This window comes from Dendropsophus ebraccatus, chromosome 1 (assembly GCF_027789765.1).
Source record: "Dendropsophus ebraccatus isolate aDenEbr1 chromosome 1, aDenEbr1.pat, whole genome shotgun sequence".
NCBI lineage: Eukaryota > Metazoa > Chordata > Amphibia > Anura > Hylidae > Dendropsophus > Dendropsophus ebraccatus.
Genome location: NC_091454.1, coordinates 33,462,289 through 33,479,864, shown reverse-complemented (window position 1 = coordinate 33,479,864; position 17,576 = coordinate 33,462,289). Strand labels below are relative to the sequence as shown.

At 37.7% G+C, this 17,576-nt stretch overlaps 1 protein-coding gene across 5 annotated transcripts in view; it reads left to right on the top strand.

Annotated features, from left to right (window-relative positions):
- Positions 1-17,576, top strand: part of LOC138791883 (protocadherin gamma-A4-like) — a 255,016-nt gene that overhangs the window by 21,713 nt on the left and 215,727 nt on the right. The window contains exon 1 of one of the 5 annotated variants that reach the window (XM_069969327.1): positions 2,125-4,362. The exons of 2 other annotated variants lie outside the window; for them this stretch is intronic. In XM_069969327.1, the coding sequence (XP_069825428.1) occupies positions 2,584-4,362 (1,779 nt within the window). In that variant the 5' untranslated portion in view covers positions 2,125-2,583. Of the gene's footprint in view, positions 1-2,124; positions 4,363-9,471; positions 10,368-14,719; positions 17,289-17,576 lie in introns of those variants that run through there. 2 more of the 5 variants (XM_069969377.1, XM_069969248.1) reach the window with 2 other exon arrangements.

The window sequence follows — 17,576 nt, the reverse complement described above, 5'->3', positions numbered from 1 at the left end:
TCTCTTGCAGTAACTGTCATATAAATAATGTTTTTTGATTGATCCAATAACATATCATAATATTGTGTTGAAAGAGCTTCAATTTGAAGTTAGAGTCCCTAAGTAAACTAAAGGAAAGGTAAGGATGGACAAATCAGAACTTAGTTCCCTATATTTTATTGGGCGTACAGATATAATGGTTGTTAAGATAACAACTTGGACCTAGTGCCAGAAGGGACCCAGTCAACAGTATGATAAATGGCAAATGGGAGGTGGGGACACTGTTACATATTCTTAAGTAAACTAAAGGAACGGTAGGAATCACAGGTCTGAAACTAGTTCATGTATTTTATCAGATGTGTAGCTACATTAGGTGGTAACATAACTCAGGGGCTTATAACAGTATGATAAATAGCACATTGTAGATTGTAGGTGGGTGTGCTGTTACATATTTAGCATTGTAACATTTTTTCTACCTATTCCTTATTTTATCCATAATTTACAGTTTTAATACTCTAGGTTGCACTTAATCTATGTTTATTAAGTTTATCCCATTGAAACTGTTCATTTATATCTGCTAATCATATGGGAGGCTTAATTTTAAAAAGAGATTGTTATGTGGAGGTAACATCTTTGAAATTTTTCTTTAAAAATTGCTTTGTTTATCATACCCAAGTTCTTCACTTTGGGCTCTTTTATACTGGCTGATGGGTTCCAGGTAACAGAAACTTTAGATGAATGGATTATTTGGGGGGGCCAGACCGCGTGAACGATCAATCAGCCTATGAACAAGTGTGCACTCATTTGTCGCATAAATATCAGCCCATGTAACGGAGCCTTAAGGAGTTATAAGTTCATTTAATGTTACTAAGTCTTATGTCTTTTAACAGTCACAAAAGTGTGATATTCTATAGAACTGTTTATTTATAACATTAGAAGGGTAAAAACATACATACATCATAATAATATATAATATTTTGTTCCTGTGTGGTCAGTGTCGTTCATTCTTTTGAGAAGCGTAATTCTTTGAAGTATACAGCAAATATAATGCAAGTGTTTTAAGTGTTTTCTTCTTTGTGTTTCTAAATGTATATCCTAAGTTATAATAGTATGAGATTTTAAATGAAACCATGTACCTATCATTACTAAAGAGTTGTTTACTTCACAAAACTCATATTCACGTATACTGTTTGGGAATTCTCTATTTATAAAGATGGGTTCCCTTATTTAGGATCTTTATCCATTGTCTAGGGCGGTTCTGTCAAGCGGTATATAGACATCATATTGGCTTAATAATACACTCATTACTCATTTCACTCAAATTGAAAAGTTACTATTACATATGTAGTGTTAAATAGATAACATTAATTTGTAGATAGATTATTTGCTATGTAAATTTTAATTCGACGGATGGGCTGATAAAATGCTAAGAGTATGATAAATATTTGCCTAAATAATAAAATATCATTTAACTTTTGTTAACAAAGTATTTCTATTTTAAGCATCTCATTAAACAACTGGGTAAATAGTTATGTAATAGCATTATGTACATATTAGCTTGTTTGTGTCTATATATAAAAATCTCAATACATAAAAATAAAAAAAATAATAATAATTATATATATATATATATATATATATATATATATATATATATATATATACCTAGTATCAGTATACTAGTAAGAAATGCTTGAAAAAAAGTGAATTGCAGTTCCTGACTTTCACCTCAGAGCGCCGCTGTTTGACCAATAAACAGAGAAATACAGACCTAGGGATCCACTGGTGTTTTCCTTCCTCATACACACTGCAGATCTGCACAGGGAAACACAGACATTATCCGGATTCTTTCTACATTATTTTATGAAATTCCTGGATTTATAATAACAGCATTCTGGATTACTAATTCTGGTTTAACAAAGAATATTTTAATGAAGAATTTTAAAACTGATGACTGAGATGGAACCTTATACAGAGAAATACAAAGGACTCAAATGGCAAGTAACCATTTCTATCTTATTTTCCTGGCTGTGTCATTCAGTCTCTGGTCAGATTCATTATTCCATTGTAGAAGAAATGAGGAAAGACTCTGTTATAGCAAATATTGCAGATGACCTTGGATTAGATATTAAGCAGCTGTCATCTAGAAAACTGAGGATTGTATCCAGAGCTTCAGAGGGATATTTCTATGTAAATCTAGATACTGGAAATTTGTATATAAAGGAGAGGATAGACAGAGAGACATTGTGTGAAGCAGAAGCTTCTTGCTTCCTAACCTTTGATGCTGTGGCTGAAAATCCATTCAGTATTGTTAAAATAAAGGTGGAAATTCAGGATATAAATGATAATTCTCCAGTATTTCACCCTGATATATTACGCATAGAGACAATTGAATTAACATCAGCAGGAACCAGATTTGCTTTACAAGCTGCAGAAGATCCAGACACTGGTTCTAATTCTGTACAGTCATATAAGCTCAGTGACAACCAATATTTTACACTGAGTGAAGACACCAATCCAGATGGTAGCACACTTCTAGAGCTTGTCCAAGAGAAACCATTAGATAGAGAGACCCAGAGTCTTCATGAGCTCATACTAACAGCTATGGATGGAGGGAAACCTATGAGATCTGGAACTGCTATAATAAGGATCATTGTTACTGATGTTAATGATAATTTCCCAATATTTACCCAGTCAGTATATAAAGTCAGTGTCAATGAGAATACTCCAATAAATACAACAATAATGACTGTGAACTCCACAGACAAGGATGAAGGGGTCAATGGACAGGTCACATATTCCTTTACTAAAACTTCTGGGAATGTCCATCGTACAGGAACATTTAGCATCAACCCTGTGTCCGGGGACATTAAACTATACCATATGTTAGATTTTGAGCTAAAACAAAATTATGAGCTTTCTGTGACAGCAAAAGATGGTGGAGGCCTTGCTTCCCATTGTAAAGTATTAGTAGAAGTCATAGATGAGAATGACAATGATCCTGAGATATCCATCACCTCATTCTCTACTCCTATTCCTGAGGACGCTGCTGTGGGTACAATGATCGCTCTGATTGAAGTTCATGATAAAGACTCTGGGACAAATGGAGAAGTGGACTGTAAACTTCTGGATGAAATACCATTTAATTTAGTTTTATCATCTGACAACTATTACAGAATTGTCACCACAAGTCCCATGGACAGAGAGAAGGTTTCTAGTTACACCATTACTGTTTTAGCCACTGACAGAGGATCTCCCCCACTTTCCAGCAGAAGGAGCATCACATTGGAGATATCAGATGTCAATGACAACCCGCCATGGTTTACCAGAAGTACTTATATTGCTTATGTCCCAGAGAACAATTTACCAGGCTCCTCTATATACAGTATACAAGCCTCAGATCCTGACACTGGAGACAATGCAAGAATATTTTATTCCATCTCCACCTCTAATACAGAGGATCTTCCGGCATCCTCCTATCTCTCCATCAATATAGAGACTGGGGTCCTCTATGCTCAGAGATCATTCGATTATGAGCAACATAAAGAGTTTCACATACAAATAAATGCCAGAGACAATGGATCCCCATCTCTAAGCAGCAACACAACACTACTTATCCATATTGTAGATCAGAACGATAATGCTCCAAAAATATTATTCCCGTCCCCAGACATTGGAGGTATGACGGCATTTGAGATGGTCCCTTTTGATTCTGAACAAGGTTCCTTAATAACTAAGGTAGTGGCCATAGATCCGGACTCTGGACACAATGCTTGGCTCTCTTATCATTTTCTACACTTATCAGAACCTTCTTATTTTACCATCACACAACATACTGGGGAGATAAGGACATCTCGTATCTTTCAAGAGAAGGATGTACTGAACCATAAGATAGTGGTGATGGTGAAGGACAATGGAGACCCCTCTCTGTCATCTACAGTTACCCTAAATCTCCTTATAGCCAACAATTTCCAGCAGGTTGTCCCCAGGTTCAATGAACAAGTAACTGAAGAGAATCCACAATCTAGTTTACAGTTGTATTTAATCATCGCCCTTGGATTAATCTCACTGCTATTTCTTATCACTGTCATGTTGGTCATTATCTCCAAGTGTAAGAAATCTGATCCCGTCCCAATGTTCAGTAACCTCAGCTCAAACCTGTATCCTCAAGTCGACCCCAGAATCCTTTCTCAGTATGGAAATGGGACACTGACATTCCCTTACTCATACAATGTCTGTGTGGGGTTTGATGCCAGTGAAAGTGACTTTACTTACATGAAACAAAATCCAGATGTTCCTGTGGACAATCTTATTGATGCCGATGATTCTGGACTCGGGACTGAAAGTGTAAGAGAAGCTTTACCGACAACTGATGTGCCAGAGGTGAGATTGTCCAATATTTAGTCTCACATTTAAGTTTTAGATACCTTAGATAGGTGTGTGGCGACTTATTAAGTAGCCTTCCAGAATGTCGTTTGTTTCCCAATGCAACTTATTTTTGCTTAACTTTTATTTTACCAGAGGTCAAGAATATTTGAAATTGTAACTGTTTTGTTTGCTATGGGCAACAAAGTAACTAGGACTCCTTAAATATACCCCCCCCCCCCCCGACTATTCTGCTTAAGGCACGAACACCTTTTGGAATATTTCTTATAGTATAAAACCTAACACCTAACTTTCATAAACAATTTATTTTCATGTTTATTTTTCTCTCAATACAATTTACCTTGTGGTATGACATCATTGCCATTGATAGGTCCATCATTAACATTACTTTTGAAGCATAGATTTAATGTTGAGCTCCATCTGTTCTATATGGTAGATTTCTAAATAAAAATATGGTGGAGAGTTATCAAACTTGGTGTAAAGTGAAACTGCCTTAGTTGCTCCTAGCAACCAATCAGATTCCACCTTTAATTTTCCAAAGTTTCTGTAAGGAATGAAAGGTGGAATCTGATTGGTTGCTAGGGGCAACTGAGCCAGTTTTACTTTACACCATGTTTGATAAATCTCTTGCTATGTCTTCCAGAAATACAGGGAACATTTTCATGGCTGGCTTTTTTTTAATTAGTATTTAGTATTATGAAGATTTATTTATTATTATGAGGAAGATATGTGTACACTCTTAACTTATCTGTGTATTTTGTAATACATGATGTGAGATTATCAGACTTCCACTAAGTATAAACACTGTGTCAGTTGAAGTGTCTATTGTAATAATTGTTATATAAGTGAAGTTTTTAGAAGTCTCTAATAGCATGTCAATCTCTTCTGATGGCATGTCAGTCTCTTCCGAACAGAGACTGGTTACATGTGGTGTGCCACAAGGGTCTGTTCTGGGTCCTTTTCTTTTCAATATGTTTGTAAGTGACATAGGAGAAGGTTTAGTTGGTAAAGTTTGTCTGTTTGCTGATCACACAAAAGTGTGCAATAGGGTTGATATTCCTGGAGGTGTCAGTAATGTGGAAAATAATTTAGCTCTGCTAGATAAGTGGTCAAAACATTGGAAATTGAAGTTCAATGTTTCCAAATGTAAAATAATGCACTTGGAGAGGAGGAGTCCTCTATCCAAGTATAACATCGCCAGTACCATGTTGGAAAAGACTTCAGAAGAGAAGGATTTAGGGGTAGTGATTTCTGACAGCCTTAAAATGAGTCACCAGTGCAACCAGGCGGTGGGGAAAGCAAATCGTATGCTGTGGTGTATAGCTAGAGGTATAACCAGTAGGAAGAGGGAGACTGTGATCCCACTGTATAGAGCTCTAGTGGGACCACATCTGGAATACTGTGTCCAGTTCTGGAGACCTCACCTAAAAAAAGGACATTGAGAAAATAGAATGGGTCCAAAGACGGGCTACAAAAATGGTGGAGGGTGTCAGGCATAAACGATATCAGGAAAGACTTAGAGGGAGAGCTCAAGAACAAGAGGAAACAGTGAGAAGTTATCTGGGGGAAAGATTAGAAGCAACGTAAGAAAATATTATTTTACTAAAAGAGTAGTAGATACTTGGAACAAACTTCCAGCAGATATGGTTGGTAAATCTACAATAAAAGAATTTAAACATGCCTGGGATAAACATATATCTATCCTAAGATAATAGGAATGGAAATACTAAAAGGGGAGGCTAGATGGACCCAGTGGTCTTTTTCTGCGGACAATCTTCTATGTGTCTATGTTTCATAATGTTGTGATGAAAAGGTTTAAATTTGAAATTAGGATTCTTAAGAAAACTAATGGAAAGGTAGGCCTCAAAAATAGGAAACTAGTTCACATATTTTGTGAGATTTGTAGCTATAATAGGTGGAAAGATAACAACTTGGCTCTGGTGGCTTAGAGGGTTTATACCAGTATAATAAATGGCACATGGTAGGTGGCAGCTCTGTTACATATTTTATCTTGTAAAGTGTTTTTTCTAAATCCTTATTTTACCCATAAGTTAGATTTTTGATACCCTAAGTTGTACTTCAGCTACATTTGAAGGTTTATTCCAATGTCGGACTGGGGTATCTGGGGCCCACCAATAAAGAACCAGTGAGAAACAACATGTCAGTCAGTGTTTGTGCAGGTTCTAAAGATGGGGGTCCATTGGAGGATCCTCCAGTCCTCTGGTGGGACAGTTCAACACTGGTTTGTTCCATTTCAATTATTCATGCAGATCAGCTAATCATATAGGAGGCAACATTTTCAAAGGAGATTGTCATGTAGAGGTAACCTGTTAGAATTTTTACTAAACAATTGCAGGATCAATCTCTTTGTTTCACCCCCTTCAACACTGGCTGATTGGCTAAATGAGTCTTTCAATGGCTTAACTAATTAAGGGGCAAGACCACTTGGGTGATCACTTGAACATTCATGTAGACTTTTGAACCTATCATTATTGGGTGCACATCGCCTTTTTACACAGAGCAATGTGCCACAAATAATGATTTTATTGGCCCCACAAAAGATGCAATCAGACCACGAACAAGTGTTTTCTCATTTGTCATCTGTCAGATACAAGCATTCCCATGTATGCGTATTCACCCGATCATCAGCCTTAGAATGCCTTAAGAAGTAATAAGTTCATATAATGTTAGTAAAGTCCTATGTCTTTCTATGGTCACAAAGGTATGATGTTTTGTAGAATTTCTTATTTATAACATTGGAAGAAAGAAATATAGGTCATTTCTATTCATTGTTTTCGAGGAGGCTTATATTTTACAGTATGAATATTTTGATTTCTTCTTTGTGGTTGTACATCTATAATCTAAATTATATAGATAACACATCATACATGAAAATATAAGTGTATCAACACTGAAGGGTCCGTCCCTTGTCTGAATCTTTAGTTATTCACCAGAGCTGTCCTATGCCACAAAATATGGACATTATGTTGTTTGAAAATGCTTACTAATTGACTAAAACTTTATTTTACTCAAGTAAAAAAGTGAGTATTACTTTTGTGGTGTTAAATACATTAAATTAATTTGTAGATTATTTCCTATGTAAATTTTAAATGAGAGAAAGCTAGTAAACTAATAGGAAAATAAAAAATATATACCGAACTTATAAAAAATCTATTATTGGTTAAAAAAAATAATTTAATTTTAAGAATCTGCAAAAAAAAGGGTAGTTATGTAATAGAATTGTTAACATATTAGCTATCTTGTGTCTATAAATACAAATTAAAAAACTTCATACATAGGTGTGTGTAATGCTGAAATAGAATTAGTATTGCAGTTCCTCACTTTCACCTCAGAGCGCCGCTGTTTGACCAATAAACAGAGAAATACAGAACTGGGGATCCACTGGTGTTTTTTTTCCTCATACACACTGCAGATCTGCACAGGGAGACACAGACATTATCTGGATTCTTTCTACATTATTTTATGAAATTCCTGGATTTATAATAACACCATTCTGGATTACTAATACTGATATAATAAAGATTATTTTAATGAAGAATTTTGAAGCTGATGACTAAGATGGAATCTTATATAGAGAAATACAAAGGACTCAGATGGCAAGTAACCATTTCTATCTTATTTTCTTGGCTGTGTCATTCAGTCTCTGGTCAGATTCATTATTCCATTGTAGAAGAAATGAGGAAAGACTCTGTTATAGCAAATATTGCAGATGACCTTGGATTAGATATTAAGCAGCTCTCATCTAGAAAACTGAGGATTGTATCCAGAGCTTCAGAGAGATATTTCTATGTGAACCTAGATAATGGAAATCTGTATATTAAGGACAGAATAGACAGAGAGACACTATGTAGGGCATCAGCTTCTTGTTTCCTATCATTTGATGCTGTGGTTGAAAATCCATTTAGTATTGTTAAAATCAAGGTGGAAATTCAGGATATAAATGATAATTCTCCTGTATTTCATCCTGATATATTCAGCATAGAGACAATTGAATTAACATCCACAGGAACCAGATTTGCATTACGGACTGCAGAAGATCCAGACATTGGTTCTAATTCTGTACAGTCATATAAGCTCAGTGACAACCAGTATTTTACACTGAGTGAAGACACCAATCCAGATGGCAGCACATTTCTAGAGCTTGTCCTAGAGAAACCATTAGATAGAGAGACCCAGAGTCTTCATGAGCTCATACTAACAGCTATGGATGGAGGGAAACCTATGAGATCTGGAACCGCTCTAATAAGAATTATTGTTACAGATGCTAATGATAATTTCCCAATATTCACCCAGTCAGTATATAAAGTCAGTGTCAATGAGAATACTCCAATGAATACAACAATAACCACTGTGACCTCCACAGACAATGATGAAGGGGTCAATGGACAGGTCACATATTCCTTCAGTAAGACTTCTGGGAATGTCCATCATACAGGAACATTCAGCATCAACCCTGTGATTGGGGACATTAAAATAAATGATAAATTAGATTATGAGGTTATAGAAAATTATGAACTTTCTGTAACAGCAAAAGATGGTGGAGGCCTTGAGTCTCACTGTAAAGTACTCATAGAAGTAATAGATGAGAATGACAATGCTCCTGAGATATCCATCACCTCATTCTCTACTCCTGTTCCTGAGGACGCCGATGTGGGTACAATGATCGCTCTGCTTGAAGTTCATGATAAAGATGCAGGACAAAATGGAGAAGTGGACTGTAAACTTCTGGATGAAATACCATTTAATTTAGTTTTATCATCTGACAACTATTACAGAATTGTCACCACAAGTCCCATGGACAGAGAGAAGGTTTCTAGTTTCACTATTACTGTTTTAGCCACTGACAGAGGATCTCCCCCACTTTCCAGCAGAAGGACCATCACATTGGAGATATCAGATGTCAATGACAACCCGCCATGGTTTACCAGAAGTACTTATATTGCTTATGTCCCAGAGAACAATTTACCAGGCTCCTCTATATACAGTATACAAGCCTCAGATCCTGACACTGGAGACAATGCAAGAATATTTTATTCATCTCCACCTCTAATACAGAGGATCTTCCGGCATCCTCCTATCTCTCCATCAATATAGAGACTGGGGTCCTCTATGCTCAGAGATCATTCGACTATGAGCAACATAAAGAGTTTCACATACAAATAAATGCCAGAGACAATGGATCTCCATCTCTAAGCAGCAACACAACCCTACTTATCCATATTGTAGATCAGAACGATAATGCTCCAAAAATATTATTCCCGTCCCCAGACATTGGAGGTATGACGGCATTTGAGATAGTTCCTTTTGATTCTGAACAAGGTTCCTTAATAACTAAGGTAGTGGCCATAGATCCGGACTCTGGACACAATGCTTGGCTCTCTTATCATTTTCTACACTTATCAGAACCTTCTTATTTTGCCATCACACAACATACTGGGGAGATAAGGACATCTCGTATCTTTCAAGAGAAGGATGTACTGAACCATAAGATAGTGGTGATGGTGAAGGACAATGGAGACCCCTCTCTGTCATCTACAGTTACCCTAAATCTCCTTATAGCCAACAATTTCCAGCAGGTTGTCCCCAGGTTCAATGAACAAGTAACTGAAGAGAATCCACAATCTAGTTTACAGTTGTATTTAATCATCGCCCTTGGATTAATCTCACTGCTATTTCTTATCACTGTCATGTTGGTCATTATCTCCAAGTGTAAGAAATCTGATCCCGTCCCAATGTTCAGTAACCTCAGCTCAAACCTGTATCCTCAAGTCGACCCCAGAATCCTTTCTCAGTATGGAAATGGGACACTGACATTCCCTTACTCATACAATGTCTGTGTGGGGTTTGATGCCAGTGAAAGTGACTTTACTTACATGAAACAAAATACAGATGTTCCTGTGGACAATCTCATTGAAGCCAATGATTCTGGACTCGGGACTGAAAGTGTAAGAGAAGCTTTACCGACAACTGATGTGCTGCAGGTGAGTTTACGTAAAATATAAGCATTTAATTCAACTATTTAATGTTTTGAGTTAAAAGGGTGGTAGCATTAGATTACTGTGTCTAACGAAATAAAGTATATTTATTAGTTAATGTATCACCTTTATTAGGCCAAAAATATTTTTGTGTCTATCATTTGATGTGGGTCCCAGTAAAAACTGCCATATCATAAAGTTTTTTTCAAGGACTAACTGCTATAGGTTTTTCTAGATCTTGAATATTTCTGTAAGCCCCATAAACATGAATAAAGTCCCTGGTGTATCTAACACTTCATAAGATGAGAATGCCCTTTGAAACTCCAGTAGTTTCAACACTTTCATTTTATAACTTTAAAAGGTTCATTGTCTGTGTAGACTTATATTGTAATACATTACATAAGATCATTCATTCCCATAAAATTTATTTGCTTAGAAATTCTTAATGTTCTGTTGCTGTTACCTTGGTGTATATTGTAAGTAAACTCCTATACAAGTAGATCCTTAAAATATTATATAGTTTTCTTTTTATTCTTAATCTACCTGGTTTTACCTGCCCAAGAATCTCTAATGTACATAGGCTGAAACAAAAAGTTATCTCTTCAGACCTACCCTTCTGTGTATGGCCTCTATATTGCAATAAGCAGTGGACAAGTAAAAGGGGTATTTCACCCAAAGTAACCTGTCACTCCCAGACAAGTCTGTCTCAGAAGCAGAGGTGGGATCGTTCAGGGACCCAAAGATGCCTGGTCACCCTGGAAGCAGAAAAGTAAGAATAGACTATTTTTTATATTCTCCCAATGGGAAGTAACATAATAAAAATGTACTTTGGGCAGACTACCCATTTGAAGTGTATGGAAAGCTGTTATTGACTCTCTGTTACTAAGTCTATCACTGTGCTGTCTGCTTTCTAAAAAAGGGTTTTCCAGTTGAGACAAAACCTTTAATGTTTGTAATAGAAGTAGTAGAAATCTGTAACTTTCTTGAACCCCTTAACAACCAAGGGCGTAAATGTACGCCCTTGCGTCATTAAGGGCATTCAGAGGGGGGGCAGCGTGGTGACCCCACTCTGAACCGCTGCAATCCTGGGTGCTATCTGCAGCCCGGGACCGCGGTAATTAGCGAGCACGGTCTGATTGCCATGTCCCCTAATTAGCCTTTTATATTCAGGTGTCAAGGTTGACAGCTGCATTTAAAATGCATATTTCCCACATCCCTGGTGTCTAGTGGGGGGGATGGACGTGATCGCGGAGGAGGGATCCCCACATTTTTACCAGGCCTGGGTCTTCACCATAATGGCAGCAGCCAAGAGCAATAGAACACTGATATCATGAATCTATGCAGTATATCTATACTGCATAGATCTCAATGAGAGATCAGAGCAATGATGCTAGAAGTCCCCCCCCAAAACCTCCCTAAATTAAAAAAAAATAAAATACATTTCAGCACACATTTATTTTTTTTTCTGGTTTTGCAGCATATTTATGCAAAAATTCAGCATGTCATTGCAAAGTACAATTAGTGTCGCAAAAAATAAGGGCTCATGTGGGTCTCTAGGTGAAAAAATGCAAGTGCTATGGCCTTTTAAGCACAAGGAGGAAAAAACAAATGCGTAAAATTAGGGAAACGATAGTTTGTCTCATTTGTTAGCAGTTATTTGTCTCATCCTGTTCACGTCCTTATCTGTCTGACTGTGCCTCATCTGTCCCAGAACAAGGGGGTCTGGTGGTGATTTTGCATAACACCCAACCCCTATCACCACCAACATCTTCATGTACCATTGGACAGTCAGGAGAGCCCCATACACCGAATGCTGACAAAAGTATAAAGTGTATGGGAACTTTATGTTTGTGTAACACATGTCGACTTCAGACATGCAGTACAATATCTTAACGTGTCAAAGTTCAAGCTAAGGCTGGCTACATCTGTACATGGTGACCATTTTATTGTTTTGCTTGTTTAATTCCAAAAAAAGATTGTTTTCTTGAGACAATTCCTACACTGATATTCTCACTAACATTTCCAACTATGTACAAATTGTTTGCTTAGTAGCTAGGAGGTTATCCAACAATACACCAGACCCATGCTATTCTAGTTTATAAAGTATACATCTATATAGTATTAAAAATTTTTGAACTATCAAGCCTTTTAGCCTGTCATTCAGCAATTCATTATTTTTTTTTAATATTGTTAGCATTTATATTAAAGTACTTGGGTCCTGAGGGAAAGCAAGAGGTATTGTAGGGCCATGCCGTCTTAGCCAAGGGAATACAATCTATGGCTGAATTGTTTGCCCCATTTGGTGAATGGCTAGCATTACCTCTGGTAGAGGATGTTGGATATACAGTATTAGGCTATGTTCACACTACGTAAAACTACGGCCGTAGTTTTGCGGTGTGTGACATAGTCTATTTTCAATGGGATCCCGGCCGGAACATATACACATCATATACGCTCCGTCCGGGATCCCGTGCGGCGCCAGAAAAACCTGACAGGTCAGTTTTCTGCGGCCAGAGTTTAGTGAATTACGGCCGCAGAAAGACCTGTCAGTTCACACAGTGAAGCAAGCAGCTCCGGCCGCTTGCTTCACTGTGGGCTATAGGAAGCTCTGATGCATCAGAGCTCTGCGGCCGGAAAGATCACCCGGCCGGTACTTAAGTACCGGCCGAGATGATACGGCCAGAGACCGGCCGTTCCGTGACCCGGCCGGGGTCACGGAACGGCCGGTCTCATACATAGTGTGAACGTAGCCTAATAGAGGAAACTGTGGTGTTCATGGCAACCAATCAGAGTTCAGTTTTCATTTCTTAAGCTGCTCTGGTAAAATGAAAACTGAGCTGTGATTGGCTGCTATGGGCAACAAAGATAATTTTCTTTAAAGGAAACTTGTCACCCAATGTGCGGGGGTGTCGCCTGCCCGACCTCCCGGTGGAGCATCATATACTTACCCCTTCCCCGAAGTCCCGGTACTGGACCTGCTCCCGCCGCCGCGATATCACAGTCGGAAGTCCTGCGCGCGCTCATCAGAGATGAGTCTGACCCCCATAGAGACTGACTGGAGCGATCATTCTCTATGGGCGTCGGACTCATCTCTGATGAGCGGGCGCACGGCTTCCGACAGCGATATCAGGGCGGGAGCTGATCCAGGACCAGAACTTCAGGAAAGGGGTAAGTTTATGGGTATATGGTGCTCCACTAGGGGGTCGGGCGGGCGTCACCCCGGCGTATCCCTTTAATATAAAATAAGATAAATATGGCCAAATGGGTAATCTCATGTTGTCTCTTTATATATAAACATGTAAATAGTGGGTTTGAAGGCTCTACACGGGTTTTTATATTCATCTCATGTTATATGGTGGTCTCTCATGTTGCAGTGGCTTCAGGTTAGAAGTGTTTGCAACATACTATGGTTTTCCTAGGCCTCCATAACATGAAACCTTACTCAACTTACAATGGTACTGACAGTCAAAACCTGTGGCACATGTAAATAGTTGGGATATCCAACCAATTCATTTTACTGTATTACAAGAACCAGTTGTCTAGTAGCACCTTTGTACAGTACAATGCAGTACCACATGCCCTGTCCTATTTTTTACCTAGGCCAGGATCCACTACTGCTTTGGGGCCTCCAATTTCTTTCCCTGGTACACTATGTACTGTACAGATCCTTTACAATATAATATCTCTTACTTTTTTTTCTCTTAAAACTAAATTTATTTTAATTTTTTTTGTTTTTGGATGACATTTCAGAAGTTAGAGATATGGAATATATATATATATATATATATATATATATATATATATACATACATACAAATCTTAACATTACCTTTAAACCGTAAATTCAGATATGACTGAAGATATCTTCAAAATGATGTCCCCCTCTTTCTTAAGGGATATATTGATTGGTATGGGGTATGTCATAAAAATATATTTTTATTTTATAGTATATCTGAGCAGGATTCATGCATATTTTAAATCAACGATTAAGTTGATAAACATGTTAAAACAAATTCCTAAAGTAAAATAAATATATCAGTACTGTAAGTCCAGAGTAAAACTTTGCGTCTTATGAAGAAATTGTGCCAAAATCAGTTTATTAGCTGTTTTTCGCTCTTCATTCTCTCGCTTATTGGGGTGTGATTGCTTATATGTATTAAAACATGAATATCTTAATATGTTTTATGTCTATAAATATAAAACAACCTAATGTTAGCCTAGAATTCTAAATTAGAAATCTAGACCGCAGTTCCTCAGTTTCACCTCAGAGCGCCGCTGTTTAACCAATAAAAAGAGAAAGACAAAACTGGAAATCCACTGGTGTTTTCCTTCCTCATACACACTGCAGATCTGCACAGGGAGACACAGACATTATCTGGATTATTATAGCAATATTTCATACACTACTGGATTTATATTTGCTACAACATTCTGGATTCCTAATACTTATACAACAAGGATCACTTGGAAGAATTTAGAAGATATTAGAAGATGATGATGAGGATGAAACCTTGTACAGAGAAATACAAAGCACTCAGATGGCAAGTAACCATTTCTATCTTATTTTCTTGGCTGTGTCATTCAGTCTCTGGTCAGATTCATTATTCCATTGTAGAAGAAATGAGGAAAGACTCTGTTATAGCAAATATTGCAGATGACCTTGGATTAGATATTAAGCAGCTCTCATCTAGAAAACTGAGGATTGTATCCAGAGCTTCAGAGAGATATTTCTATGTAAATGTAGCTAATGGAAATCTTTGTATTAAGGACAGGATAGACAGAGAGACATTGTGTGGGAGATCAGCCTCCTGCTTCCTAACCTTTGATGCTGTGGTTGAAAATCCATTCAGTATCAATAAGATAAAGGTGGAAATTATGGATGTAAATGATAATTCTCCAGCATTCTTCTCTGATGTATTTACCTTAGAAACAATTGAATTAACGACAATAGGAACCAGATTTGCATTGCAAAATGCAGAGGATCCAGACATTGGTTCTAATTCTGTACAGTCATATAAGCTCAGTGACAACCAGTATTTTACACTGAGTGAAGACACCAATCCAGATGGCAGCACATTTCTAGAGCTTGTCCTAGAAAAACTATTAGATAGAGAGACCCAGAGTCTTCATGAGCTCATACTAACAGCTATGGATGGAGGGAAACCTATGAGATCTGGAACTGCATTAATAAGAATTATCGTTACTGATGTTAATGATAATTTCCCAATATTCACCCAGTCAGTATATAAAGTCAGTGTCAATGAGAATACTCCAGTGAATACAACAATAATAACAGTTAACTCCACAGACAAGGATGAAGGGGTCAATGGACAGGTCACATATTCCTTCAGTAAGACTTCTGGAAACGTCCATCATACAGGAACATTCAGCATCAACCCTGTGACCGGGGACATTAAAATAAATCATAACCTAGATTTTGAACTGACAGAGAATTATGAGCTCTCCGTGCAGGCTAAAGATGGCGGAGGCCTAATATCCCATTGTAAAATATTAATTGAAGTCATAGATGAGAATGACAATGCTCCTGAGATATCCATCACCTCATTCTCTACTCCTATTCCTGAGGACGCCGCTGTGGGTACAATGATAACTCTGATTGAAGTTCATGATAAAGACTCAGGAATTAATAGAGATGTGGACTGTAAACTTCTGGATGAAATACCATTTAATTTAGTTTTATCATCTGACAACTATTACAGAATTGTCTCCACAAGTCCCATGGACAGAGAAAAGGTTTCTAGTTACACCATTACTGTTTTAGCCACTGACAGAGGATCTCCCCCACTTTCCAGCAGAAGGACCATCACATTGGAGATATCAGATGTCAATGACAACCCGCCATGGTTTACCAGAAGTACTTATATTGCTTATGTCCCAGAGAACAATTTACCAGGCTCCTCTATATACAGTATACAAGCCTCAGATCCTGACACTGGCGACAATGCGAGAATATTTTATTCCATCTCCACCTCTAATACAGAAGATCTTCCGGCATCTTCCTATCTCTCCATCAATATAGAGACTGGGGTCCTCTATGCTCAGAGATCATTCGATTATGAGCAACATAAAGAGTTTCACATACAAATAAATGCCAGAGACAATGGATCCCCATCTCTAAGCAGCAACACAACACTACTTATCCATATTGTAGATCAGAACGATAATGCTCCAAAAATATTATTCCCGTCCTCAGACATTGGAGGTATGACGGCATTTGAGATGGTCCCTTTTGATTCTGAACAAGGTTCCTTAATAACTAAGGTAGTGGCCATAGATCCGGACTCTGGACACAATGCTTGGCTCTCTTATAATTTTCTACACTTATCAGAACCTTCTTATTTTGCCATCACACAACATACTGGGGAGATAAGGACATCTCGTATCTTTCAAGAGAAGGATGTACTGAACCATAAGATAGTGGTGATGGTGAAGGACAATGGAGACCCCTCTCTGTCATCTACAGTTACCCTAAATCTCCTTATAGCCAACAATTTCCATCAGGTTGTTCCCAGATTCAATGAACAAGTAACGGAAGAGAATCCACAATCTAGTTTACAGTTGTATTTAATCATCGCCCTTGGATTAATCTCACTGCTATTTCTTATCACTGTCATGTTGGTCATTATCTCCAAGTGTAAGAAATCTGATCCCGTCCCAATGTTCAGTAACCTCAGCTCAAACCTGTATCCTCAAGTAGATCCCAGAATCCTTTCTCAGTATGGAAATGGGACACTGACATTCCCTTACTCATACAATGTCTGTGTGGGGTTTGATGCCAGTGAAAGTGACTTTACTTACATGAAACAAAATCCCGATGTTCCTGTGGACAACCTCATTGATGCGGATGATTCTGGACTCGGGAATGAATGTAAAAGAGAAGCTTTACCGACAACTGATGTGCTGCAGGTGAGTTTATCTAAAATAAAAGCATTTATCCAAATATTGAAAGTTTAAAGTTAAAAGGATTGTCGCATTAAAAAAAACTTTGGAGGAGATTTATCAAGCATGGTCTAAATTGAAACAGGCTCAGTTGCCCCTAGCAACCAATCAGATTCCACTTTTCATTTTCCAAAGAGTCTGTGAGGAATGAAAGGTGGAATCTGATTGGTTGCTAGGGGCAACTGAGCCAGTTTCACTTTACACAATATTTGATAAATCTCCCCCTTTGTCTTTCCAGAACATGTATATTTATTA